At 54.7% G+C, this 26,014-nt stretch overlaps 2 protein-coding genes across 2 annotated transcripts in view; both read left to right on the plus strand.

Moving 5' to 3' along the window:
- The window catches only part of LOC121337728 (N-acetylmuramoyl-L-alanine amidase-like), a 9,023-nt gene extending 900 nt beyond the window's left edge, over window positions 1-8,123 (plus strand). Inside the window, exons 2-6 of the mRNA XM_041407998.1 lie at window positions 127-981; window positions 1,771-1,981; window positions 2,779-3,117; window positions 3,701-3,804; window positions 8,044-8,123. Coding sequence (XP_041263932.1) covers window positions 127-981; window positions 1,771-1,981; window positions 2,779-3,117; window positions 3,701-3,804; window positions 8,044-8,123 — 1,589 coding nt within the window. The remainder of the gene's footprint in view (window positions 1-126; window positions 982-1,770; window positions 1,982-2,778; window positions 3,118-3,700; window positions 3,805-8,043) is intronic.
- Window positions 8,124-14,384: 6,261 nt separating this feature from the next.
- Window positions 14,385-18,936, plus strand: LOC121337727 (hydroperoxide isomerase ALOXE3-like). The gene is made up of 13 exons (XM_041407997.1): window positions 14,385-14,522; window positions 14,921-15,119; window positions 15,192-15,273; window positions 15,368-15,490; window positions 15,589-15,692; window positions 15,791-16,113; window positions 16,189-16,392; window positions 16,524-16,610; window positions 17,153-17,322; window positions 17,399-17,520; window positions 17,612-17,712; window positions 18,169-18,339; window positions 18,557-18,936. The coding sequence occupies exons 1-13, from the start codon at window positions 14,385-14,387 to the stop codon at window positions 18,734-18,736; spliced, it is 2,004 nt and encodes a 667-aa protein (XP_041263931.1). The 3' UTR covers window positions 18,737-18,936.
- Window positions 18,937-26,014: the final 7,078 nt, after the last annotated feature.

Genomic DNA, 26,014 nt, shown 5'->3' on the forward strand with positions numbered 1-26,014 from the left:
GGAGCCCCCAGACCCACAGAGAGACCCCAGACCCACAGAGACCCCAGACCCACAGCCGGGGGGAGACCCCAGAGCCACAGATCCCCCCCAGCCCCCCACCCCCTGTCCCCCCAGGCGTGTCCCCAGCTGTGTCCCCAACTGTCCCCCCACGCCACATGGACTCGGTGGTTGACATCCTGGACGCCCTCGAGTCCCCGGCCCGGGGCGGCTCCCCCGGCACCGCCGCGGCTTTGGGGAGGGGGCTGGGAGTCTGCAGCACTCCGGTGTGCCGGGCGGTGCTGGGCGAGCCCCTCGGAACCCCCGAACGTCCCCCGGCTCTCACCCTGGGCCAGTGGCAGCTCCTGACCGAGCTCCTCCACCACGACCCGGCGACACCGGAGCTGGGGGCGGTGCTGGCCCCCGATGGCTCCACGGTGGCCCTCGGTCCCCTCCTGGCCGGCATCGAGGCTGGGCTGAGATCCAGCGGGTTTGGACAACCCCTCCCCACCCTCAACCTGCCCGCCGACCCCCTCTTGGCTGTCACCATCGCCGAGGCTTTGGGGACATCCTTCCTGCTGGCGCAGCGGGGTGACAACTCCACCGCGTTGGGACCCGGTGGCTGCTGGGACGACGTGGAGAACCCCCAGAATTACACCTTGAGGGGTCCTCCGTCCCCTGTCCCCGACCCTGTGGCCATCGGGGCCATGGATGGGGCGGTCCTGGGGGCGCAGCTGGCCCGGGGACCCCTCCCGGTGGCTGAACTGCTTCGGGACTACTACGGGACCGGGAATGGCTCAGAAGCGAGGAGACCCCTCAGCAGTTACCGGCGACGGGATTTTGGGGCACTGGCAGGACAGGGACGGCTGGAGAAGGAGGTGGCGGCAGTTTTGGGGTTGCTGAGGACACTGTCGCCCACCTCGGAGCTCCTGAGGGATGTGGGGACACAGGAGGTGGCAGCCGTGGCTCATAGGGCGTCGCAGGAGTTCAGCAAGCACTACGTGGGTACGGGTGGGACAGCATCTCGTAAATGGGGATGACACCTCCCAAACTGGAGTTGTCACCTCCCAGACAGGGGTTGTCACCCCCTAAACAGGGATTGCCACTGCACAAATGGGCATTGTGACCTCCCAAATATGGATTGTCACTGCTCAAATAGGCGTTGTCCCCCCCAGATGGATTCGTCACCCCCATAGTTGTCACTACTAAACAGTAGTTGTCATCTCCCAGACAGGGATTGTTACCCCCTAAACGGGGGTGTCACCCCTCAAACAGGAATTGTCACCCCCTAAATGGGCGTTGTCACCCCCTGTGTATCCACACAGGCTCTGCCATGATCCCAAGTACCTGTCAAGCCCCTTGTCCCCACACAGCCTCTGCCATGTCCCCAACAGCTCAGGGGACATACCCAGCCCCTTGTCCCCACATGGCCTCTGCCATGTCCCCAAGGAGCTCCTTGTCCCCACATGGCCTCTGCCATGTCCCCAGTGGCTCAGGGGACATATCCAGCCCCTTGTCCCCACATGGACACCACCACATCTCCAAGGATCCCCTTGTTCCCTGGTGAACTCTACTGTGTCACCTTCAAGCCTCATGTCCCCACATGGCCTCTGCCATGTTCCCAAGGATCTGTCAATCCTTCATCCCCTGGTGGATTCTACCATGTCCCCAAGGAGTCGCATGTTCCCATGTGGACACCACCGTGTCCCCAAGGACCCATCAAGCCCCTTGTCCCCTCATGGCCTCTGCCATGTCCCCAAGATCTCAGGGAACACCTCCCTGTTGTCCCCACAGAGTGCCCGGCCATCATGCCGCGCTGTCTGTGGGGTGCCCGTCCCTACCGGGGCACCCCGGCCGCGCTGCAGCCCCCGCTGGGCTCGGTATTCCTGCACCACACCCTGGAGCCATCGCGGCCCTGCCGGACCTTCAGCGCCTGTGCCCGTGCCATGAGGGACATGCAGCACTTCCACCAGGACACCCGCGGCTGGGACGACATTGGCTACAGGTCACTGTCACCGCCCTGGGGTGATGGCGCCTGCCACAGGCCCTGGCACCCCCTCTGGGAGCAGTCATTGTTCCTCTGTGGGGACTGTCACCTCCATTGGTTCCCACCTTCCCGAGGCCATGTCATCCCCTGTGGTCCCCGTCATCTCCTTCAGTCCCTGACACCCACCACAGTCCCTGTCACCCCCTGGGGAGCTGGCACCCACCACAGTCCCTGTCACCCCCCCTGGTTCCTGTCATTGTACCCCTGTGGGCACTATCACCTCCACTGGTTCCTGCCACCCTCTGTGGGGCCGGTCATTGTCTCCCCATGGTCCCTGTCTACCCCCATGGTCACTGTCATCCCCTGTGGTCCCCATCACTGTCCCCCTGCAGTCCATGTCGTTGTCCCCTCACAGACTTCACCACTGTCCTCTCACAGTCCCCATCACTGTCCCCCCATGGCCCCCACCATTGTCCCCCCAGAGTCCCTACCACTGTCCCTTCATGGTTCCCACCACTGTCCCCTCCCAGTCCCAATCCCTGTCCCCACACTGTCCTCATAACCCCCACAATCCCCATCCCTGTCCCTTTCCAGTCCCCATCACTGTTCCCTCACAGTCCCCATCCCTGTTGACCCACAGTTCCCATTCCCAATTCCCCTTCTGTCCCCATAAGCCCCCACAGCCCCCACCATTGTCACCGCATTGTCCCCATCACTCTCTCTCCACTAGCCCCATCCCTGTCCCTTTGCAGTCCCCACCATTGTCCCCCCACAGTCCCCACCACTGTCCCCTCACTGCCATCATGTCCTTGCAGCTTTGTGGTGGGCTCAGATGGGTACCTGTACGAGGGCCGGGGATGGCACTGGGTGGGTGCCCACACCAAGGGCTACAACACCCAAGGATTCGGCGTTGGCATCGTTGGGGACTTCACAGCCACCCTGCCGGACCCCGACACGCTGGCCCTGGTGCGGGATGAGCTCCTGCCCTGCGCCATCCACTTTGGCCACCTCCAGCCGGACTTCATCCTGCGCGGCCACCGCCAGCTCGGCCACACCGACTGCCCCGGCAATGCTCTCTTCCAGGAGATCCAGAGCTGGCCTGGCTTCCAGAGGACACCAGTGGCACGGGGACTTGGGGTGGGTGGCCTGGTGGGGTTGGTGGGAGGGGGTTTGGGGTCATCTTGGGACTCACCGTGGGTCTTGTCCACTCTGCAGTGAGGAGCGGCCCCAGCCGGGGAGCCTGGGCTGGATGGAGGCAGGAGAAGTTGGAGAGCAGTCCAGATGGACACCGGCCCAGTCTGGATAGACACTGGTCCAGCAGATGTTGGTCTGATGGATCCCAGCTGGACACTGGTCCAGATGAACACCAGACCCATGGATCCCAGCTGGACTCTGGTCTGCAGCCCCCCAGCCTGGACAGCTCCCAGCCCAGATGACCACTGGCCCAGCCACACCCTGACCCAGCCCCCTGGCCCACCAGCCCATCCCAGTAGCCCCAACCTCAAAACCCCCCAAAATAAATCTAATTCCAGGACATCAGCTCCAGATGGTCCCTGCAGAGCAAGGTGGGAAACTGAGGCACAGGCTGGGGATGACTTTGGGGTGATGGGAGGGGACTTTGGAAGCCACCCTGGAGACCCCAAACCGCCCCCCCCCCCAAAACGAGCACCCAGTCCCCAAACTGGCACCTGCATATGTCATGTCAGGGGGACTCTAGGAGCCACCGTGACCCTGCAGTCTCTTCGAGAGGCGACCCGCGGTGTCCTCCGAGTGTCGCCAGCGCGTCCCCAGCGGGAGCAGCGGCATCACCTCCCGAGGCAGCGGCGGAGAAGGAGGAGGAGGTGACGGGGTGACTGTAATTCCTGCCCGCTCACATGGGGAAGCCGCGTCAGGAACGGGCACCGAGCGCGGGAGCAGCAGTGGCTGTACCGTGGGGACGGGGCGGTGGGGGCATGGGGACAGTCCCCAAAGTGCCCAAGATACCCTCGGGGGATGCTGTGGCCTGGACAGCGTGGGGCATACGGGGTCGCGCGGCATCCTCGGGGCTGGAAGTGGCGTGGGGGAACGCCAAAAATGCTGTCACCCCCCTTGTAGGATGTGGGGCACTCCCCGCTTTGGGGCGCTGGTGACAAACTGGCGGGTGGTGGTGATCAAAAGCGCATCCCCACCTCGGGGATGTCACAGAGGGGGGGTCCTGCGGTGCCACCGTGCGCCCCGCGCTGAGCGGGTGACAAAGGGGGGATCGGGGGGTCCCCAGGGTGCATGGCAGGGCGCAGGGGAAGCGCGGCCGGGGCGCGATGGAAACGCCTCTGGTCCCGCCTGCGCCGAGGCCGGGGATGGCGGGGCACCCATCACCCGGCACCCTGCCCCCGGCAGGGGTGGGGGCTGCGAGGGGCTGGCGTGGGCACCCACTGGGTGGAGACCCCCTGAGTGGGCAAAACTTTGGGTCCCCTGGATGGGCAGGGGTATCCCAGGGGGGTAAAACCCCAAAAACTGGGGACCCCTCAAAGTGGGGATGCCAGGTTGGGGATGCCCACCCCACGACGCCCAAATCCAGCCCCTGGACTCCCCTGAGTGATTCTCCCCATCCCAACCCCACCCACGCCTGCCCAGGGACCCCCAAAATGCCTCCCTCCATCTCACTAATCCCAAATCCAGCCCATGAACCCCCCAAAATTATTTCCCCCATCCCGCCACCCACATTTCCAGCTCGCAAAATTACTTCCCCCATCCCACCACTTCCAAATTTATCCCCTGGGCGCCCCAAAGTGACTCCCCTCATCCCAGCGCCCCCACAGCTACCCTGCAGACCCCCCAAACTCTACTCTCCCACCCACAGATGGAGGGGGAAGCCCACCCGACCACCCCCGAGCCCCCCGCCCTACTGAAGAACTACAAATGGAGACCACGACTGCCCCCGGGGGTCGGCCGGCGGCGACCCCGAAAGGGGTGGGAGGTCCCCGGGAGCCGCCGCTGGGAGCGGCTGCAGGGCTGGAAACGCTCCTACAGCAACCCTGGCACCGACAGGCTGGCGACAGGGGTGTCCCCAAGGCCAGTGCCTGCGCGTCCCTGTTCCAAATGGCATTTTTCGCCCCCTCCAAGGCGCCCAAGGGCACACGAGGGGGACACGAGGGGGACACGAGGGGACGAGGCCACCCCTGCAGCAGTACCTGCATTCCGAGGACAGGAGGAGGTGACACGGCAACAGCAGAGCCAGGGCAGCGCTGGGGGCACAGGATGGGGCAGGTGAGGGGAGCACAGGGCTGGGAGAGTGGTGATGAGGGGTGGGGGGAATTTTGAGGTGATGGGTGGGGGGTGATGACTTTTGGGGTGATTATGATGGGTGGGGGGGGTGATGGGGATGGTTTGGGTGTCATGGTTTGCGGGGGGTGATGACTTTTGGGGTGATTATGATGGGTGGGGGGTGATGAATTTTGGGGTGTGGGGTGGGAGGTGTTGGCCTGGCACAGCCCCCCAGGATGCCCAGTCTCCCCTATCCCCAGGGTCTCTTCCCACCCCACGTGTCCCTGTCCCAGTGTTCACAGAATCACAGAATCACAGAATTTCTAGGTTGGAAGGGACCTTTAAGATCATCAAGTCCAACCCATGTTCTAACACCTCAACTAGGTCATGGCACCAAGTGCCACATCCAGTCTTTTTTTAAACACATTCAGGGATGGTGACTCCACCACTTTCCTGGGCAGATGATTCCAGTATTTGACCTCTCTTTCTGTGAAAAACATCCTCCTTAAGTCTAACCTGAATCTCCCTTGGCGCAGCTTGAGACTGTGTCCTCTTGTTCTATCTGTTGTGGCCCGGAGAAAGAGACCGACCCCCAGCTCACCACAGCCACCCTTCAGGAAGTTGAAGAGAGTGATAAGGTCACCTCTGAGTCTCCTTTTCTCCAGAAAAAGGACTGGCACTGACAGTGGCACCGGGCCAGGCCCTGCAGCACCAGCACTGGGACCCGGCCAAATCAGCTCAGTAGCAGTGAGGCCGCCCACAGGGCAGGCAGGAAGCCACCCCAGCCTGGCCCTGCACATGGCCTGTCACTGTCACACTGCCACACCCACTGGCATTGCCACCCCACGGCCACTTGTCCCCTGGTGGCATCTCCATGAGCACCTCGGGACCTGCGGTGGCACCTCCAAGACCACACATCCCTTGGTGTCACCATACCCACAGTGGTGTCTCCATGGCCTTGTGTGCCCTGGTGTCACAACACCCCTGGTGGCATTTCCTTGGCCACCTGTGCCCCATCCTGGCACTCCTGGTGGCATGACCAGGTCACCTGTCCCCCATCACTGTCACATCCCCCATGAGTGACAGGGGCACGGAGGGCACCCACAGCCTGTTCTGTCCCCTCCCGTGGCCAGGGCAAGCCATGGCCCCTGCCAAGCTGCTCTGTAAATGGTCCCCCTTACAAGCAGCCAGTGAGGAAGGGCATGGAATTCTTACAGTGACACTTAAATGCAGTTTCTTTCTTTCTTTAATCCAAAGAAATTAAGGAATATTGTAGGTGCTGTACCTAGGAGGGGTGGAACGTCTGTGTTCACCAGGCTGGAACAGCTTTATTCTGGAGTGAAAGCTGAGTGCTGGATGCTGAAGTAATTTCAGAGCAGCACAGAATGTGCTGAGTTGAAAGGGACTCATCAGGGTCATTGAGTCCAACTCCTGCCCTGCACAGAACACCACAACAATTCCACCATGGGCTGAGAGCATTGTCCAAATGCTTCCTGTCCCAAGATAGATTTGGGGCTGGTACCACTTCCCTGGGGACCCTGTTCCAGTGCTCAACCCCCCTCTAGGTGAAAAACTTTCTCCTGATATCCAACCTATTCTCCCCTGACTCAGCTCCAGCCATTTCCTTGAGTCCTGTCCCTGCTCACGAGTGAAGAGATTGGTGCTGGCCCCTGCACTGCCCCTCGGGAAGATGTTGAAGAGCTCAGTGAGGTCTGACCTGAGTCTCCCTTTCTCCAGCTGAACAAACCAAGTGTACTCAGCAGTTCCGCCCAGAGCCCTTTGAGATCCTTCCCCATCCTTGTGACCTCCTTGGGACACTCTGCAATGGCTTTATGTCTTTTTCACATTGTGGTGTCACTCAAGGTGAGGCCACCCCAGTGTCAGAGCCTGACAATCCCCAGAGGCCAGCTGCTGGGTCTGCTGCCCCAGGAAACGGTGGCACTTTGGACTGCCAGGCCACTGCTGACTCGTGTTCAACCTGCCCTTGGCCAGGACCCCCGGGCCCCTCCCTGCAGCTGCCCTGCAGCCCTCCTTCCCCTGTGCACAGCCAAGCCCGGGGTGCCCATCCCAGGGGCAGAACCTGACCCTTCCCTTGTTAAACTCCGCACCACTGGACATCGCCCATCTCTGTTTGGGAGGTCTCTCTGCAGAGCCTCTCTGCAGGCAGTGACAGCTCCTCCCAGTCTGGTGCCATCAGAAAATGTGCACAGAACACTGCCAGCTGGGAAGTGCTCCTAAGCATTGCTGCTGCCAAAACTGACCTGGGCCATGCACTTTCCTTCTAAGCACTGTACCACCACGTTCAGCCTCTCTCGTCATCTGAATCCAAACAGAAAGCTTCTCGGCTACATCTTGCACAGAGAATTGTGCCAGGACAATGAGCTTGCCTGGAGCTTGCCCCTGAAACTTGTATTTGCATCACATTCAAGGGGCAATTCCCTGTCCTTTGCAACATGCAAAGATCCACCAGATCCTACCTTTCCTGGACCTCATTTCCTTCACACCAGGGACCCCCTGCACTTCCCTTCCCAGTGATTGCAGGTCTCTCCACCCTGTGAACCTCAGCTGGGCTTCTCTGCACAGTGTAGGGTGGGCAGTCACTGTGCCTCTGGCCAGAGGTTTTTCCAATACACACCCAAAGCCTTTTCCCCCACCACCCTCTTGACATGTGGAATAAGAACTCCCCAGTTAATAAATAGTTGTGAAGCAGGTATGTTTGTTACAGCTCTGGACACACAGGGAATATTTTCACCAAGCATGCTTATCCAAACAGCAGACTCTGTTAATAAATCCCTCTCTTCGTGTGGTAATCAGCTTCTTATCCCTCTGTGTTCAAGTACTACCTTCTGCTGGTCTTGGGTCGTCAGATGAAGTAAATGGCATAAAAGCAGTCTTCCTCGGCGTGCACTTTGGATGACCCTAGTCTTTGCATATGCTCTCTGGGTAGCTGGTTGTTTTCCAAGCTTCTGACCATAGTCCAAACTACAGATCCAGTTTTTTCTCGCTTATCAGTTTTAAATGAATACGCAAATCTTGCTTATGGTAGCAAAGAAGCAAAGTCCTCTTGTGATGAAGCAAGAACTATCTGTTTTTAACATACTTGACTATACAGCAAATTATAAATATAAGTTCCTGTCCTGGGTCGAAAAGACAGGTGTTTCCTAAGGAAGGCAAAAGCCTTCCCTGAAAGGGAAAATGTAAACCCCCTCTCTCCAAATTGCTATAAATTTTAAATTAAGGGGGGCTCTGAGGCAAAGATATGGGAGCAGGAATAACAGTTCTTTATTAGGGAAGAAAATAAAAATTAAATAAACAGTGCAGTAAATCAAAAGAAGACTGACAGAGTCAGAATACAACCTGGCACCCTGTGGGTCAGGCTGTTGGTAGCAGTCCAATTGGAATGGTGGCTGCAGTCCTCCTGGAGTAGCAGGTGTGGTTCTGTTGGAGCAGGGATGCTGTAGAGAAGGGTGTAGTCTTCCTCTGAAGATGCAGTGGAAGAGGCAGCTGCTCCTCTGGGAATCCAGTAGAAACACTGTTCTTGCTGCCCCAGGATCTCATATCCAGTCAGGAATGCTTGGCTCCTCCCTCTGGGAGGAGCATCTTATAATGGATGCTGTAATTCTTCTCAGTCATGCAGTGCCATTCAGTGGCCTATTAACAGAATATATCTCTCTGGAGGGAGGATTGGTTGTGGAAGAGATAAAGAAAAACTGCCCAGTTCACAGAAGACAACTGCCACCCCTCTAACAGATGGCAAACAGAATATATCTTGTCTTGCAATCTGGGACAGTTCCTTATATCACTGTGGTACAAGGGTCTGTTCCAGTCTGACAGCTTGTAGCCCTGGGGCTGTGATCTCTGCCCTGAGCTTGTGCTCTGTGAATGTCCCCAGCCCTGAGTAGTTACTTTATCTTTTCTTCATGAGTGAGCTGCCACAGGGTTTAAGTCAGGAGGCCTCAGGGTGTGGTGGTCGTCTCTGCAGCTTTTGTAATAGTTTTGCTATGACAGGCAAAAGTCCTTTATGAAAATGTTTAAGTCATAAATTATAATGTTTCAGTCTCTGACAGGGGTCTGTGGGAATGGGATGGAATCCGTTGGGCTGTGCTGAGGATCCATGGGGCAGGGATGGGAATTTGTGGGGCTGGGCTGGCAATTCGTGGGGCTTGAACAAGGACAGAAAACCTGAAGTGGGACCAGCACATATGGTGAGGGATCCTCAGAATGCTGCTGTGCTGCCTTTCCAACCCTCAGGGTGTTACTAGGCACCAAATCCGATTAGGATGATGATGCTGGCAGAGACGACAGACACAGTGACCCAACACCACCTTGAGATTCCAGCTGGATTCTGGCTTTGAGAAGCACAAGATGGTGAGGAGGGGAAGGAGAAACCCCATTCTGGTGCTCCACAGTTCCAAATTCCTCTCCCAAATTCCCACTTCCCACATTCCCAGCCTCACCCCAGGAGGTGCCGGGAGTGGAGAACTGGGGGAACGCAGGGACTTAGGAGGTCTGGGGGTCCCAAAGCAAGCCGAGGAAAGAGGAGGTGCCAGGGGGCATTGGTGCAGGATAAGGGAGTGCATGGTGTACACATTGCTGGGGAAGACAGTTTCAAGGGTGTTATAGATGGGTAACACAACAGTTGGCTCTCGCAATTAAGAGATTAATATTATGTATATGTTATTAATGTATAATTATGTTATTGTGATTTGTTGTCTAGACATCCTCTCTTCCCCCCATGGTCCCCTTCCTCCCCTCGGTATTGTTGAAGCCAGACAGCCTTGGTTGTGAAAGACTTGTGGAGGGAAGGCACATACGCGTGCCCCTCTTATGGGGCAGCTGGGAATAGGGAAGGCTTGTTGCTGGGTGGGCATGCCATGGCAACACCTGACTCTGCAATCAAGCTGCAAGAAAGCAGTCTCCAGCAATGGGCAGCAAAGAAGAGCTGACTGACAGACTTTGGGAGGGGGCAACGTTGGTGATGCAAACCCCTGGGGTACAAAATGGGGAGCAGGCATTTTGCAGATGAGCACACGGGAGATAGTCATATGCTTTCAGTGCAGTCCTTTTCCCTTATTCAGTCCTTTGTTGTGTTTTGTTAAGGTTTAATAGACCTTTAAAATTTTAAAAGTGAGCGTTGTTTCTCACAAAGGGGTGCAGGGCCTTGTAGAGGGGATTCCAGGGTGTTCTTGTGCCCAGGAAAGGCTGTCCAGTATTCCCCAGTTTCAAGGAAAGGGGAGTCATGGGGTGGGGAGACCCAGCTTAGCCGGAAATAGATGGTGTGGAAGTCGTCAGTGTGAAAGAACAGGGGATCTGGAGGTCAGGAAAGGCAGGAACGAGGATCCAGGTCCCAGAGTCAAGGAAAAGGGGAAGACTGGGGACTGGTGACGATGGGATGGCCAGGAAAGGGAGTGCAGGGGGGTATTAGTGGAGGATAAGGGTGCAGGATAGGGATCCTGGTGCCATATATGGGGATTCAGGAGGAGCCGGTGTGGAGAAGTTGGTGAAGGGAGTGCAAGGGGATGGATCCAGTGCACAGGAATGAGGATTCAGACCAGTCCCAAGGTCACGGAAATAAGGTGTACAGGGACTGGGAGAAGTAGGATGGGAGGTTCAAGGGGTGTCAAGCAAAGGTGAATCAGGGTTAGGGAGAGCCAGGACAGCTGGGGAGGGGAGCTAAGGGAGACCCTGTAAGAAATGGTCTGAAATTTCCCTCATTTGCCTCACGACTGTCGCGAGGACAGAGACCCTGCAGAGCCTGGCTGGAGCTGTGGCCTGGCTGAGCTGGGTGCTCACCAAGGGATTGTTTGCAGCTCTTGGCTGTGCCGCCGTGGTACACGGCTTCCAGCAGGGACTGGCCAGGAGCGGCCTGCTCTGCGCGCTCACACCTGCTTCACGATCCCTGCCCATCACACCAGCCCAGGAATTTCCCCACCTCTTGGCCAAATGAACTTTCTGAGGTAACTTTGGTGATCCCCCACGGGAAATCCCTCATCTGCCTCACGAGCACCGTGACAGACAGCAATTGAAGCCCCCTCCCAAGGACTGAGACTGAGACCCCTGTAATTCTGACGCGTGGGCGCTGGCCTGACTGAAGCAGGATGTTTGCCAAGCGTTGCCTGGAGGTGTGTTCGCTGGGCCAAGACTGGTTTCCCATAGAAACCAGTCCTGAAACAATAGGCCCCAGGTTAGACTGTCTGTACTTGTTCTCTACGGACTCATTCTCCATGTCTTTTACCTGTTCCCTCCTCGGCAGAGGACTCTAATGGACCCCTGAGTTAACCAAGACTTTGAGATTCTCCCCAACGTGACAAGACGGATCTATTGGCCAGACCACGAGGATTTTGTCCCTCCGTTGGCAGCTATATTTCTCTCCCCCTCTTTTTCTCTCTCTAACCCTTATCTCCTTCCTTTTCCTTAAATCGCATTTGCTGTGGGCACTCAATAAAAGGTGCATTTGTTTTGATCAATACTGAAATCCCCTCCATGTTGGTTTTTTCACTGTGAGATCAGTTAACAAACCATCACAACCCCCGCTTGTACGAGCAGATAGTGACATTAAATTGGCATCACGGACAGGATTGTGACAGACAGAGGGGTTTGCAGGGTTGTGTGTAGTCTGTAACAGGGGAAGGACGTTTCACTCCACAAGAGGGGTGACTCGAATTTCCCGCAAACTGCACACACCTAGGTGAAAAGCACCCCCATACTCAACTGAGGGTTCTGTCTTCAGAATTTCACGAAAGATCTCTAAGTGCAAAAGGGAAAACTGTTTTTTGTGCATGTGTGAATCTGGACTGTCTGGGAAGCGAAGGGACAACTTGGAGTAACTAAGCAGAACCTCCCAGGCAGATTTTGTCTCTTCACCCACCAAGTTTTGCAAAAACAATCAGATGAAGAAAGAAATTAAAATAATTTATTACAGACTGCCTTCTGAGAGAGAGGAACACATTAAAAATTCACAGAATGCTGATTCCTCAGCAGGGGCAGAGGAGAAGGAAACTCCTCACATTAATCAAAAATACCCTCAGAAAGAATTAGCTCTGATGAAAAATTGTGGGGAACACTGCTGTTCTAGCATGAGACCTCTAATTAAAACAGAATACAACTATATCAATGATGAGGATTTTGATCTGCTCATAAAAAAGGACTATGGGCATCTTCCTCACAAATCTGAGACAGAATACGTATTTTGAGTGTCTCTCACCAGGGGAGATCAAATTCATTTGTCGGAACAAGAAGCCAGTGGGTACTGGTGACATGGGGTGTTTTTAACAAATTATTACTGAGTGAGAAAGCAGTGCTCAGGCTGGGGAGCTGATAGCTGTTTGGAGTGTTTTCCAGCATAAGATACAGAATTCCTCTCTTGTCTGTATCTACACTGACTCCTGTGCTGAGTACCAAATGATCCTAATAATCCAGAACATTACCCAGGACAACCTGTTCTGGTGGATCTCCCTTACTACAGGGCAAGTACCACTTGTGCTAAAATCCTCTCTGAATAAATATGCATGGGTAGCCCCTGATGCTCTGGGGAAAGAGCATTGGATAAATACACGCCAGATAATTCCATCATTTTAATTTCCTACCTCTTGGTGGCAGATTCTGTTGTGTTTACTTTTTCACAGAAGAACTCCAAGGGACATGAAGACCTGATAAACCATGATAACACTAGTGTTGGATGACAAAAATAATGTTTTCCTTCCCTTTATGGTAACACGAGGTGATGATGTTACAATAACGTAAATTAATTGCCGAACCCTTCATTGAACCTATACACAGTTATGAAATCCCCTGTGTTGTGTTTTGCACTCTGAGATCAGTTAACAAACCATCATGACCCCCGCTTGTACTAGCAGATTGTGACAGTCCCTAGTGTTAAGGAAAGGAGAAGGGCAGGAATGGGGGTGCAGGGGGTCCCAGAAAGAAGGAAAAGGAGGGTCTGGAGGCTGGAGAGACGGGGTGGCCGGGAAAGAGGGTTCAGGGTCGCTCTGTGCATGGAACAGTGGATCAGGCCATGTTGGTGCTCTTGAATTGCAGTTCAGGGTTCCCACTGCTGGGAATTGCAGTTTGGGAGGTTCCCAGGGTAAGGAAAGGCGGAGATAAGGGTGGGGAGAGGCGAGATTTCCGGGAAGAAGGGTTCAGGGCATCGCCAGTGTTGAGGAAAGGAGGGTTTGGGGACTGGGAAAGGCAGGAATGGGCACGGGGTGCCAGGTTCAAGGGAAAGGAAGAGGCTGGGGGCTGGGAGAGGTGAGATGGCTGGGAAAGAGGATGGAGAGTGGTGCCAGGACCAGGCAATGGGGTGCAGGGGCGTCTCGACGCACAGGAATGTGGGGCTCATGGGGGTCACGGTTTCAGGCAATTCCGATTCCCAGGAATGCCGGTTCAGGGGTGTTCTGGTGCCAGGGGTCCCACTCACCCCTCACCACCCCCCAGGAGTGCCCCCAGAGCCAGCGCTGGAACCACAGGTGGAGCTGCTCCGCTGCAGCCTGGTCCCCAGAGCTGCCTCCAGGCCCGCGACTGGCGCCGCTGTTTCCTGCCTGCCACTGGCAGCTGGGAATGTGACACAGGAGACCCTGGGTGGGGGCACATGAAGCTCCTGGCCCACAGTGAATGCCTCTCCTTTGGCTCACACCACCCCTGGGGCCATCGCTTGGGTCACGTTCCCATAGCCAGGAACATGGGACAGTTTCTTGGGTAACGTGCCCACAGTCACCCCTGGGGCCATCACTTGGGTAATGTCCCTGCAGCCATCCCCAGGGCCATCACTTGGGTAATGTCCCTGCAGCCATCCCCAGGGCCATCACTTGGGTAATGTCCCCACAGCCACTCACAGGGCCATCACTTGGGTAATGTCCCCAGAGCCACCCACAGGGCCATCACTTGGGTAATGTCCCTGCAGCCATCCCCAGGGCCATCACTTGGGTAATGTCCCCACAGCCACCCCCAGAGCTATCGCTTGGGTAATGTCCCCATGGCCACATCAGTTGAGATCAGATGTACTCGATGCTGGCCAGTAGCAGTGATCTGATAACACCTCCCTGAGGAGGAAGGACCTGTCACCCACTCACACAACGGCCATGGGGGTTGCGACACCCAAATCACCCAAAACAGCAGGCTTGCACCCCACAGCCCCTCACTCTTCTCTGACAGCATCTCCGGGACATCACTGCAGCTTGTCATGGCCACCTACAAGGTGACAGTGGCAACAGGTGACATGGTGGAAGCTGGGACCAACAACTCCATCTCCATCACCTTGGTGGGCAGCTATGGCGAGAGCCGCCAGACCACCGTCTCCTTCTTGTTCCTGCCAGGGAAGGTGGGGATGGGGATAAGGACAAAAGGCACAAGGGGTGGTAGAGCTGTCCTGGGGACATGAGGGGTGGTAGAGCTGTCCTGGGGACATGAGGGGCTGCATGGACTGTCCTGGGAATACAAGGGGATGGTGAGAAGGGATTTGAAGGAGATGGAGGAAAGGGGTTCCAGAGTCTAGAGGAAAAAAATCTGGGGAGGATAGTGGGTAATGGTCCTGGGGGGATTGGAGGAATGGTGTTCTGGGAGGATGGAGGAAAAGGATTTTGAGGGGATGACGGAGGATAAGGATCCTGGAGGCAGTGGAAGCAAGTGGGGATGCTTTGAGCCCCTTCTCTGCTGGCGTCCCTTGTGCCACCACAGGGCATCTGCCCACTCTCCCAGAAGGCATTTCCTCCTCTCCAGGAGAAGAGCCTGTCTGTGCACTGTGGGCAGGACTTGGGCCCCATTGTCCTCATCCGCCTGCACAAGTGGCGGCTCTTCCTGGAGGATGCCTGGTTCTGCAAGGATGTCCGGGTGACAGCCCCCAATGGCACCCTGTATCGCTTCCCCTGCTACCAGTGGCTGGAGGGGATCACCACGGTGGAGGTGCGAGAGGGCTCAGGTAAGACCTACCCTGCCCCCATCCTCCTCTGACGGCCAGAGGTCCAACTTTTGACACCCCCCTTCTTTCTAGGGAAGAAGCTGGTGGATGACAAGCTGCAGATCCTCAAGGATCATCGTCGCCGGGAGCTGGCAGCACGGCAGGAGGCTTACCGGTGACAGCAGGGACATGGGGACAAGACCTGCTTTGACCAGGTGGGCTGGTCAGCAGTGATGCTGATGTCTGCTCCCATTTTCTCCCCCACTCAGGTGGAAGAACTTCGCCCAGGGCTGGCCCCGTTGCCTCAACGTGGACTCCATCTTTGAGCTGGACTCCAACATCCAGTTCTCCCGCATCAGGGCCAGCAACTTCACTGGTTTCCTCATCTACCAGTAAGCAGTGCCCTGAGGCCATGGAGGACCTGGGTGATGACAGGGAAAGGGGCCAGAGAAGGCAAAAAGTGTGCTGAGGTCCCCTCTCTGCCCTGTAGAGGGGCCTCCCACTTTCTGTCAGGGTTCCTACTGAGACGCAGCTCCTGGAACAGCCTGGATGAGATGCGCACCATCTTCTCCCGGACACAGGGCAGGGACATTGGTGGGTGCCTTTTGTGTTGTCCCCTGCCCTTCCCCCTGCATCACTCAAGGTGCCTGGAGGGTGGGTAAGTGGGTGCTGATGTCTGACCATCACCTTAGTCCCTGAGTACGTGGCCAAGCACTGGCAAGAAGATGACTTCTTCGGTTACCAGTTCCTCAATGGCAACAACCCCATCATCATCCACCGCTGCACCACACTGCCGCTCAAATTCCCAGTGACACCAGAGATGGTCGCTGGCTCACTGGGAGGTGGCACTGACCTGGGCAAGGAGCTGCAAGAAGGTCGGATTTTCATTGTGGACTACAAGGTGCTGGAGGACATCCCAACCGACACCATTTACGGGCGCCAGCAGTACATAGCGGCCCCACTCTGCCTGCTTCACCAAGGCACCGATGGGCTCCTGCGGCCCATCGCCATCCAGGTAGGGATGTCCCACCCTAAATCCTGCTATCAGGAGGGTGGCAATGGTCCTATACCACTGTGTGGTGTCCCATAGCTCAGCCAAACACCAGGACCCCACAGCCCCATCTTCCTGCCGAGTGATGATGAGTGGGACTGGCTGTTGGCCAAGACCTGGGTGCGCAACGCTGACTTCTACAGCCACCAGCTCCTCACCCACCTGCTGAGGACCCACCTGTTTGGGGAGGTCTTTGCCATTGCCACCCTGCGCCACCTGCCCACCTGTCACCCCCTCTTCAAGGTAAGGTCCCCCCTCAGGGCCACCTGCTGCTCCCCGCCCCCATATCTGAGGGCAGTTGTGCCCCACCTGACAGCCCCCCAGCTCTATGAAGGGGTCCATGGTCACCTGCCAGGTGTTTGTTCCTCCCTCAGCTCCTCATGCCCCACTTTCACTTCACACTGCACATCAACACCTTGGCCCGCAGTGTCCTCATAAACCAGGGTGGCCTCATTGACAAGGTGAGCTCTGGGGACTGAGACCACTGAGCTCTGCTGCGGCACTGAATGCTCTGGGGTATTGGGAGGCACAGGGGTGTACTGGGGACACTGGGGGTCTACTGAAGTCCACTGGGACACTGGAGGGCACTGGAGTCTTGGCAGTGCTCGTGTCTCCTGGGGTCTCCTGGAGGTACTGGATTCTCCTGGGGACACTGGGGTCTCCTGGGAGCCTTGGGGTCTACTGGTAACACTGGGGGGTACTGGGTGCTACTGGGACCAATGTAGACTACTGGCATGTACTGGGAACACTGGGTGTACTGGAATTGCTGGGGAGCACTGTGGTGTACTGAGGGCACCAGGGGGCACTGGGAAACATGAAAGACCTGGGAGACATTAGAGAATATGGTGTGGAGGACACTGGAGAGCACTGGGGTATATGGGAGTACCGGGGGCACCAGGTGCGTACTTGGAGTACTTGTACCCTGGAAGCAGCACGGGTTACTGGGGTACACTGAAACCTGGCACCTCCTACCCTCCCCAACCATGGGTGGCCCTCCTCCCAGGGTTCTGGGGTGACCTATGAGGGGATGCTGCTGGTGGTGCAGCGAGGCCTGGAGCAGGTGACCTACACGTCCCTGTGTCTCCCTGATGACATCCGCCACCGTGGCATGTCCCATGTCCCCAACTACCACTACCGAGACGATGGGATGAGCCTCTGGGAAGCCATTGAGCGGTGAGACTGGTTTCGGAGGGTGGAGGGTGGTCCTGGCATGCCCCAGGATCTGACAATCACCTCATCCCTACGGCAGCTTTGTCACCGGCATTGTGACATTCTACTATGGTGGGGATGCAGCAGTGAGCGGGGACACCGAGCTGCAGGCCTGGGTGATGGACATCTTCACCAATGGTTTCTTGGGCAGGACCTCCTCAGGTAGCACACCTGTGGCTGCCACAGGATGTCCCCAGGGGAGGTAGGGAACAGGCAGGTCTCTGAGGCTCTTGGCTGTCCCATCCCCACCCAGGTATTCCCTCGTCGCTGCAGACAGTGGTGGAGCTCATCAAGTTCCTCACCATGGTGATGTTCACCTGCTCAGCACAGCACGCGGCTGTCAACAATGGGCAGGTGGGATATGGGCCAGGGACCAAAAGGATATCCTCAGGTGTCCTCAAGCCATGCTGGGGACATGTCCCCCTCCCACTCTTCTGTGTGCAGGAAGGATGTCCCCATCCTGAACCAATGTCTATGTCACACCTCTCTACATGCCAGAAGGATGTCCCCATCCATCCTATCTCCATGTTGGAAGGATGTCGTCACCCTGTGTCCCCATCCAATGGGTCCCCATGCCAGAAGGATGTCCCCATCCATCCCCTCTTCATACTGGAGATGTCCCCATCCATCTCCCTTGCCATGCTGAGATGTGATCTCAGAATATGAGATGTCCCCATCCATCTCCCTTGCCATAGTGAGATGTGCCAAAGAATGTTCCCACCTGTCCTCTGACTGTTTTGGGAGGATGTCCCCACCCATCCCATTGCTGTTTTGGGGGGATGTTCTCTGCAGTGATCTCTCCCCTTGCAGTATGATCTGGGGGCCTTTGTCCCCAATGCCCCGTCCTCCATGCGCCACCCACCACCCACTGAGAAGGGCCGGGCCTTCCTCCAGCACTTCCTCGACACCATTCCTGAGGTGGCCACCACTGCTAACATCCTGGTTGCCCTCATTCTCCTCAGCTCCCAACTCAAGGACAGGGTGAGTCTGGCCCCACAGTCCCCATGTGCCCCCCCCAAACAGCTGTGTGGGCCTGGGGAGCTGCAAGAGGTGCCCACAAGGGTGGATGTCACCACCTTTGGTGTCACCAAGCTTGGGGGACGGCCACCATTGCTCCACACCTACCAGGGTGCCAGAGAAGCCACGAATAGCACCAAGGGGTTGAAGCTGAACGGTCCATGTTGCTGTCTCCCTCCAGAGGCTCCTGGGACAGTACCCCGAGGAATGGTTCACGGAGGCGGAACCCCGGCGGCTCATCCGCGCCTTCCAAGGGCGGCTGGAGGAGATCCGGGACCGGATTGAGGAGAGGAACCACCTGGCTGAGCTGAGATACAACTACCTGAACCCGCTGGAGACGGAGAACAGCATCTCCATCTGAGCACAGGAGCTGCACCCTCTCAGCACTCCCAGCACCCTGGGCACCCTCAACAGACAGAATCACCAGCATCTGCACATCCAGGACACCCAGCACTCCCAGCACCCCCTACATGGCCCAGCATCCCCAACATCCCTGTCACCCAGCATCCTGCACTTGGACAAATCCAGCAACCCAACATCTGGAGATCTCCAGCATCTATCCCCCAGCTCTCTCAGCACCTCCCACTCCATTTTCCTCTCTGCAATAAATGCCAGCTCTCAATCAAACCCTTGCTGCTTGTAGGCATACCCTAAAACCACAGGGATCCACACAGCCCCACTCAAAGTAGAAAGCTGAAATGAGGCAACTGGAGGACATGACAGAGTTTCAAGTGCTCCCAGTGCTTCCTCCCAGTGCTCACAGTGTTCACCACTGGTCCCAGTGACCCAGTGCCCCACTGCAGTGCTCCCCTCATTGTGGGCAGAGTGGGAGCCTCAAATGAATTTATTAGAGAAGTTTATTTTGAGATATAAAGTACAGAAAGGACCCCCAACACCCCCAAAACCTACCCAGGACCCCCTGGCTTTCTAAACTTCTCAGAAGGGAATGTGGGTGTGGCTGGATCTCATCCAAGTCCAGCTTCCACAGGCTCCTCACAGGCAAGGTGCTCCAGCCCCACCTTGGAGGCCCTTCACTAAACCTGCTCAAGCTTACAGATATCTTTTGTATTTTGAGGAATCAAAACCAAGGCACAACAACCAAATAATCCATATCCTTAATCTCCTGGTCACACAGCCCAGGCTGCTCCTGGCCTTCCTTGCTGCAGAGAACTCATGGAACTGTTGGGAACAACAAAACATAAGATGTGTCCGGTCTTCATTTAGCTTGATGGGAATTTATAACAAACATCACTCCCCTACCAGTGGATCATGACAGGGGTCCTGGGGCTCCCCCCTTTCCATGCTCTCCCCCACCTCCAGGCTGCTGGGGGTGCCCCCTCTATAGGCTCACCATTTCAGAATCCCAGGGCTCCCTGCTCTCTGGGCTGCTGGGGGCCCCAGGGCTTCCTCCTCTCCGAGCTGTTAGTGGTTCTGAAGGTCTCACTGTGAGAGACTGGAATATTCTGGGTTAATGGCTCAAACAGCTGGGCATTTGTAAAAGCAGGGGGGCTTTGCTGATTATGTCCAAGGGAACAGCCCAGGGGCAGAGGGTGTGAGCCCCAGAGGATGACCACAATAAATCAACCTTGGTTTAGCAAGAAGCTGGGCTTTGAGCCAAATAAGGGAAGAATCCTATAAGCAGCTGATCCAGCATGGTGGCACAGTGCTTTTGAGCAGGGCAATTTCACCCTTAACACAACTGGCTCAATTGTAAAAGCTCCCCCCTCCCTGAGGGACATACTGGGACATTCAGACATACTGGGACATTCAGACAGAGGGCTGAAGGTTTTCATCCCTTCTGATGGGGCATAATTAGCTCAACTACAATGACTGAGAGACAGCTGTCATGTCTTAACAGATGTCATAAACCATCAAAGATCTCTGAAGTGCCCCAGACTCATTTCTGGAGCCTTATGCACCAGAAGACTGCATATGATCTAGTGTTGCAATAAATCCACAGTGTTGTAACAAATCCACAGTGTTGCAACAGACCCTGCAAACTTCCCCTTCCAGGGGAAGGACACGGACCTTCCTGCATAACCCCAAGTGTATATTAACCCATTGAAGTCTGTGTTTCATGGGAGTCACCCAGCCCCAACAAATCAACACAGTGACCATCACTTCAACCAACATCAAAATCGCAACAGTCAAGTCCCATGCCTGGATCCACAGATGGTTATACCTTTCTACTCTTAACCTTTCTTTCTCTTTCTTTCTTTTCCTCATATGTTTCCTTACATGTTACTTTTATGCTTTTATATTGTTGCATTTCTGTAGATAATAATAACCAAAATGGTTGCCTACCTCCTTTCCTTTACATCCAAAGTGGGGAGTTCTCAAAAAAAAAGTGCATAAAGATAGATAGATAGTTAGATGGATAGATAGATAGATAGATAGATAGATAGATAGATAGATAGATACCACCATAAATCTTCAGAGGTTGGTCATAACCCACCCCTCTCCAAGGTCCCCGCTCTCTAGGCCCCTGGGGGTCCCCTGTCTCCAGGGTTCCCTTTTCAGCATCCCAGGGATCCAAGGGCTCCCCACCTCTCCACGCTCCTTCCTTCTCTCTCAGGGCTACTCCAGACTCCTGGGGGTTCCCCCTCTCCATGCTTTCCCCTTTCAGACCCCTCCCTCCCCTCTAGGCTCCCAGAGATTTCCCTCTCCAGGTTCCCTATTTCAGGGTCCCAGTGGGGACTCCCCCCTTTTCAGGATCCCTCCTCTCCATTCTTCCTCTGCTTCCAGGCTGCTACAGGTCCTCAAGCTCCGGTATGGCCCCTCTCCACTGTCCCCATTCTGGGGGTCCCAGTGCTCCCACACCCCATCCAGCTCTCCCGGGAGAGTCCCCAAAACCAGTGTCACACCGCCCCCCCGCCCCACCATCGGCAGGTCTGGGCTGGCAGCCCCTGGGACCATCCTCACAATAAAAAACACCTCCTGGAGACTCCGCAGAATCCCCCCAGGGGGCATTGGCTTTGGAATCCTGCAAGGAAGAAATATTCCCCCATCCCCCGGAAAAAAAAAAAAAAAAAATAAAATAAAATAAAATAATAAAAACCAAGAGACCTGTCCCAAGATATTTGGGGTGAACTTGAAATATCTTCACCCCCCTGAAAAAAAAATAGTCACAGGGACACCCCCTTCCCCCTCAAGATATTTGGGGCGAGCTCCCCCTCCCCAGTCACCTGGGGAATGAAGGTGTGGAGGCAATGCTCTGGAGGGGAGAGGCTGTGGATACACTGAGCTTCATTCTTTTCCACTTCCTGCTCCTCCTCCTACCTCCGCTCCTCCTCCTCGTCCTCTGTACTCCTGTCACAAATGAGAAGCTTGACTGGGCCAATATTCAAGCAGCAATCAATTTATTAATTAATGTGGTAAAGTATGAGCAATACAGCGCTGGGGAAGTTTTCCCTCCAACTGCACACCAATAGTTGGGGCTTACAGGTATTTATAGGGGTGCTCATAAGCTTTCTCAGCAATTTCTATTTCCACTTTTTATGTCACAATTCTATACACTATTGTGAATTAGTTTTTCTCAGGATGTATCTCAGAAAAGAGTCTCCCCAGCTGGTGGGGTCCACCTGACACGAAACACAGCTTTGTATTTCATACTCCCACCTCCTTCTCCTCTTACCTCCGCCTTTATCCCGTTCCTTCTTCATCCTTCCTCTTCCTTTCCTTCTCCTCCTCCCACAACCAGCGCCCACCCTTCCCCCCAAAACCCCTTGTGTCCTGCAGGAGGAGCAGGGATGGAGCTGGGACAGGTCTGGATGGGCAGCGCTGGGCTCTTGGCTGCTCCCACCTGCTGTGGCAGAACACGGAAAGGGGAAAAGCAGAGGAAAACAGAAAATTGGTGAATGGAGATAAAATTTTGGGGTTTATGGCCTCCCCTAGTCGCGGACTTCCACTCCTTTGTGCTCATCTCAGGAGCCTGGAGATCTTGGAGGGGGGAATGCAGAGACGGATGGGAATCCCAAGGGATTTTGGAGGCAGAATGAGAGGCTGTGTGAGCCCCTTCCTGGGGCTCAGCAGAGTCTAGCTGGAAAGCCTCAGGTGTCCTGGGGCCCTGGGCTTAAGGCTTGTCACCACCTTCTACTTCAGGTGGTAGTTCTGGCGGGACCTTGATTCCTTGTGCCTCTTCCTGCAGCCAGAGAACTTATAGAGACCTCCTCCAGATGGATCTTAGAGGTGATCCAGGAACTTTGGGCTCACAGTGAAGCCCTTCCCATAGTTTTAGCATCCAGAGGGTCTACCCAGTATGGATCAACTGGTTGATGAGGTTGGAGCTTCTTCCAAAGCTTTTCCTGCAGTCCTGGACCATGTAGGATTTGGTGGTGGGTTGACCCTGGCTGGATGCTGGGTGCCACCAAAACTACTCTGTTCTTGCTCTCCACATCTGGACACAGGAGAGAAAATATAAGGAAAGGCCCAAGACTTGAGATAAGGACCAGAAGAGATCCCTCACTGACCACAGTTACGGTCAAAATAGACCGCCTGGAACGAGGAACTGAATTTATTACAAATGAAATCAGAGCAGGATAATGAGAAATAAAATAAATCCTGAAAACACCACCTCCCTATCCCACCCTCCTTCCTGGGCTCTCCCTCCTCCCTCCAGCAGTGCAGGGAGATGGGAATGGGGGTCATGGTCAGTTCATCACACCTTGTTCCTGCTGCTGTTTAGGGAAAGGAGTCTGAGTCCTTCCCCAGCATGGATTGCCCACAGAGCCTCAAGTCCTTCCAGCAAAGCTGTCCCAGCGTGGGCTCTTCTCTCTGCAGGTCTGGAGGTCCTTGCAGGGTGTCTGCTCCAGCATGGTCTTCCCAAGTCATCACATCCTTTTTAAAGCATCCACCTGCTCCAGCATGGCCTTCCCATGGGTTCACAGCCCTCTTTTGGGCATCCACTCTCAAGGGAATCTCTGTTCTAGCACCTCCTAACCCTCCTTCTCCACTGACCTTGATGTCTGCAGAGCTGTTCCTCTCACATACTCTCATTCTGGTCTTTTCTGCACCCAATTCCATTTGTACAAGAGGGTGAGGGTTTTTTTCCTTCTTAAATATATTATCACTACCATCTCTGATGGGGTCAGCCTTGGCCAGCAGCAGGTCCATCCTGGAGCTGGCTGGCATTGTCTCTACCAGATGTGGGAGAAGATTCTGGCAGCTTCTCACATTAGCCACTCCTGTAGCCCCCTGCCTCCACCACCAAAAGCTGGCCATGAACACCCAACACAGTTCCCTTGTTTCCATGATGCCCTGCAGTGTCACAATGTCCCCTGGGCACCAGGAAACCCTGCAGGGTTGTGAACACACCTGGTGCAGGTGGCTCAGGAGCAGCTGCAGCAGAGCTGCAGGTTGAACTCTGAGGGGATTCTAGAGAGATAAGAGGCCATGAACTGTGGACTCAGCACAATAAAGGGCTCAGGGGCCTGTGATGCAGCCCAGGGAGGGACATTGGGAGACACTGCAGGAGCAAGGGCTCTGGAGCAAGAGCTGAGGCTTGAGACTGGGGCACGCTTGGACTGTGAGGGGATAAAGCCAAGGGGTTCCTTTGTTGGGAGTCCCTCCTGGGAGGCACCAGCTGGGGCTGTTTCTGTGTTACTGCACTGTGAACCAACTTCTTTATGGAATGGAACATCTGAGACTGCCATGGGAAAGCTGGGGTGGAACCAGTGGGGAAACCTGGTCTGACTGAGAGAGTGGGGGTTATGGGAGGGTCCTGCAGGTGCTGTCAGGGCACTTCGGCCACCTCTGTGAAGGGTCTCTGCTCCCAGCAGTAAAAGTCTCTGGAAGTGGGAGTATGATGGCCAGAGATTCTCAGAATGAGGAAGACCCATTTCCCAGACCTTGAATTTTCCTTAATACATGGACAAGGCAGAGGAAGTTGTAGTCTTCCAGTGTTAAGCCCTACACTGCTTGACACCAACACTGTCCTTTCTCATGTATTTTTTGTGAAGACAAAAGGGTTTGTTTTCGAAATTAGTAACACTTCAAATGACCTGTTATTCATTGATAGCAAAATCACATAGAAAAAACTTCCTGTTGGTGTGGTACTACAGAAACCTGAGCCCCATCCTTACATTCCAGCTGTCTGGTGAATGGCCTGGCTGGAGAATGGCCAAGGCAGTTTAATACAAGTTTTAAAAAGGAAAAAGAAAAGCCCTCTAAACACAGAACTGAAGCTGAGCTTACTCCACTAGTGAGAGAGCTTTCCCACATTAAGACATAATGATGTCTCCTCCTGCCAGTTGTTGTAACTGGGTTCTCTCTTACACGATAGTCACTTCTAGATAAACTTAGTCTTTGGCATGTGTTGTAAATGTGCCTTCATTAGATGCCACACTCTACAAATCTCACCCCTTGTTTTTTCCAACTGGAAATGATGGAGCTGTTTATTGAGAAGGTTTTTTTTGATGCTGATCATAGCACAGTTGGAGGTTTCAGCTCCCTTTGGCTACTCAAATTCTTCTCAGATGATCATTAAAATACTGGTTATCACCTGAGCACTGCTGGAGCACTTAACTTCTGAGTAATAACCTTTTTCTTCTCCACCCTGACATGCTGGCTGCATTATCAGTTTATCTGATCCACTGTATACAATAATAAATAACTTATAAATTCTCCAGTCTGGATTAAATCCCTATTTAACAGTTCTATGTCCCAATTAGTTCATAGGATGGAGGGAAATGAAGGAATACAGGATCACTGTTTCTACTGATTAGTGATTCATGAACAGGAGAGATTAATGAATTTCACAGACCACCCTGTTTCAGCCATCCACGTCACCCTGTTATTTTTAAATATTTTCTTATTACAAGCTTCCAGCTATATCATGGTGCTCACCTGTAGGACATAAGTGAGTGAGATGCAGATTATTCTCCTCTCCAGCTACAGGAATTTGATCTCAGGAAGGAGAAATGATACATTTATGCAAATGCTCGAAAGCATTGTTACTGCTTAAGAGTCCTGCAAACCATAGGTCCTTGCAAGGGTATTACTTGTCAAAATACGTAGACTGGATTCTCCACATGCCTGGAAGGTAGTGGCTGACACTGCTCTTCACTTTCCATTTCTTTCTTATTTGGAAGGAATGATCTCTGAAGTCCCCCCCAAACAGATATTTTGCCATCTGTTGCTTAACACTTGCTCACTGCCAGCACCTGCTGACTTTTGCATCTGACATCACCACGAAGTCTTTCTCCACAGGGTCACTCTTGATCATTTCTCCACGCAGCCTGTTGGTGTGTTTGGGATTGCCATGACTCTGGTGTAGGGCCTTGCACTTTGCTTTGTTGAACTTCATGAGGTTTTCATCAGCTCCACCTCTCAAGCCTGTCAAGGGCCCTCTATGGCCCATCCCTTCCCTCCAGTGTGTGCTGCACCACACAGCTCAGTGTCATCAGCAAACATGCTGCAGATGCCTCAATCTCTCTGTCCACATCACCAACATAGATGCTGAATAGTATTGGCCACAGTATGGACTCCACTTGTCACTGCTCTCCCCGTGGACAAAGAGCCATTGACCACAATGCTTCACATGCAGCCATCCAGACAGCTCTTTATCAATCAAGTGCTCCATTCCTCAAATCCATGTCTTCCCACACTGGAGACAATGATGTTGTGAGAGACAGTGTCAAAC

The sequence above is a fragment of the Onychostruthus taczanowskii genome, unplaced genomic scaffold (genome assembly GCF_017590055.1).
Source record: "Onychostruthus taczanowskii isolate IOZ18803 unplaced genomic scaffold, ASM1759005v1 scaffold284, whole genome shotgun sequence".
NCBI lineage: Eukaryota > Metazoa > Chordata > Aves > Passeriformes > Passeridae > Onychostruthus > Onychostruthus taczanowskii.

Coding starts and splice junctions, on each gene's coding strand:
- LOC121337727 (XM_041407997.1), top strand. CDS start 14,385: ATGGCCACCTACAAGGTGACAGTGGCAACAGGTGACATGGTGGAAGCT. Junction 16,611..17,152: donor AGGGTGGCCTCATTGACAAG/GTGAGCTCTGGG, acceptor CCCTCCTCCCAG/GGTTCTGGGGTGACCTATGA. Junction 17,521..17,611: donor CTTGGGCAGGACCTCCTCAG/GTAGCACACCTG, acceptor ATCCCCACCCAG/GTATTCCCTCGTCGCTGCAG.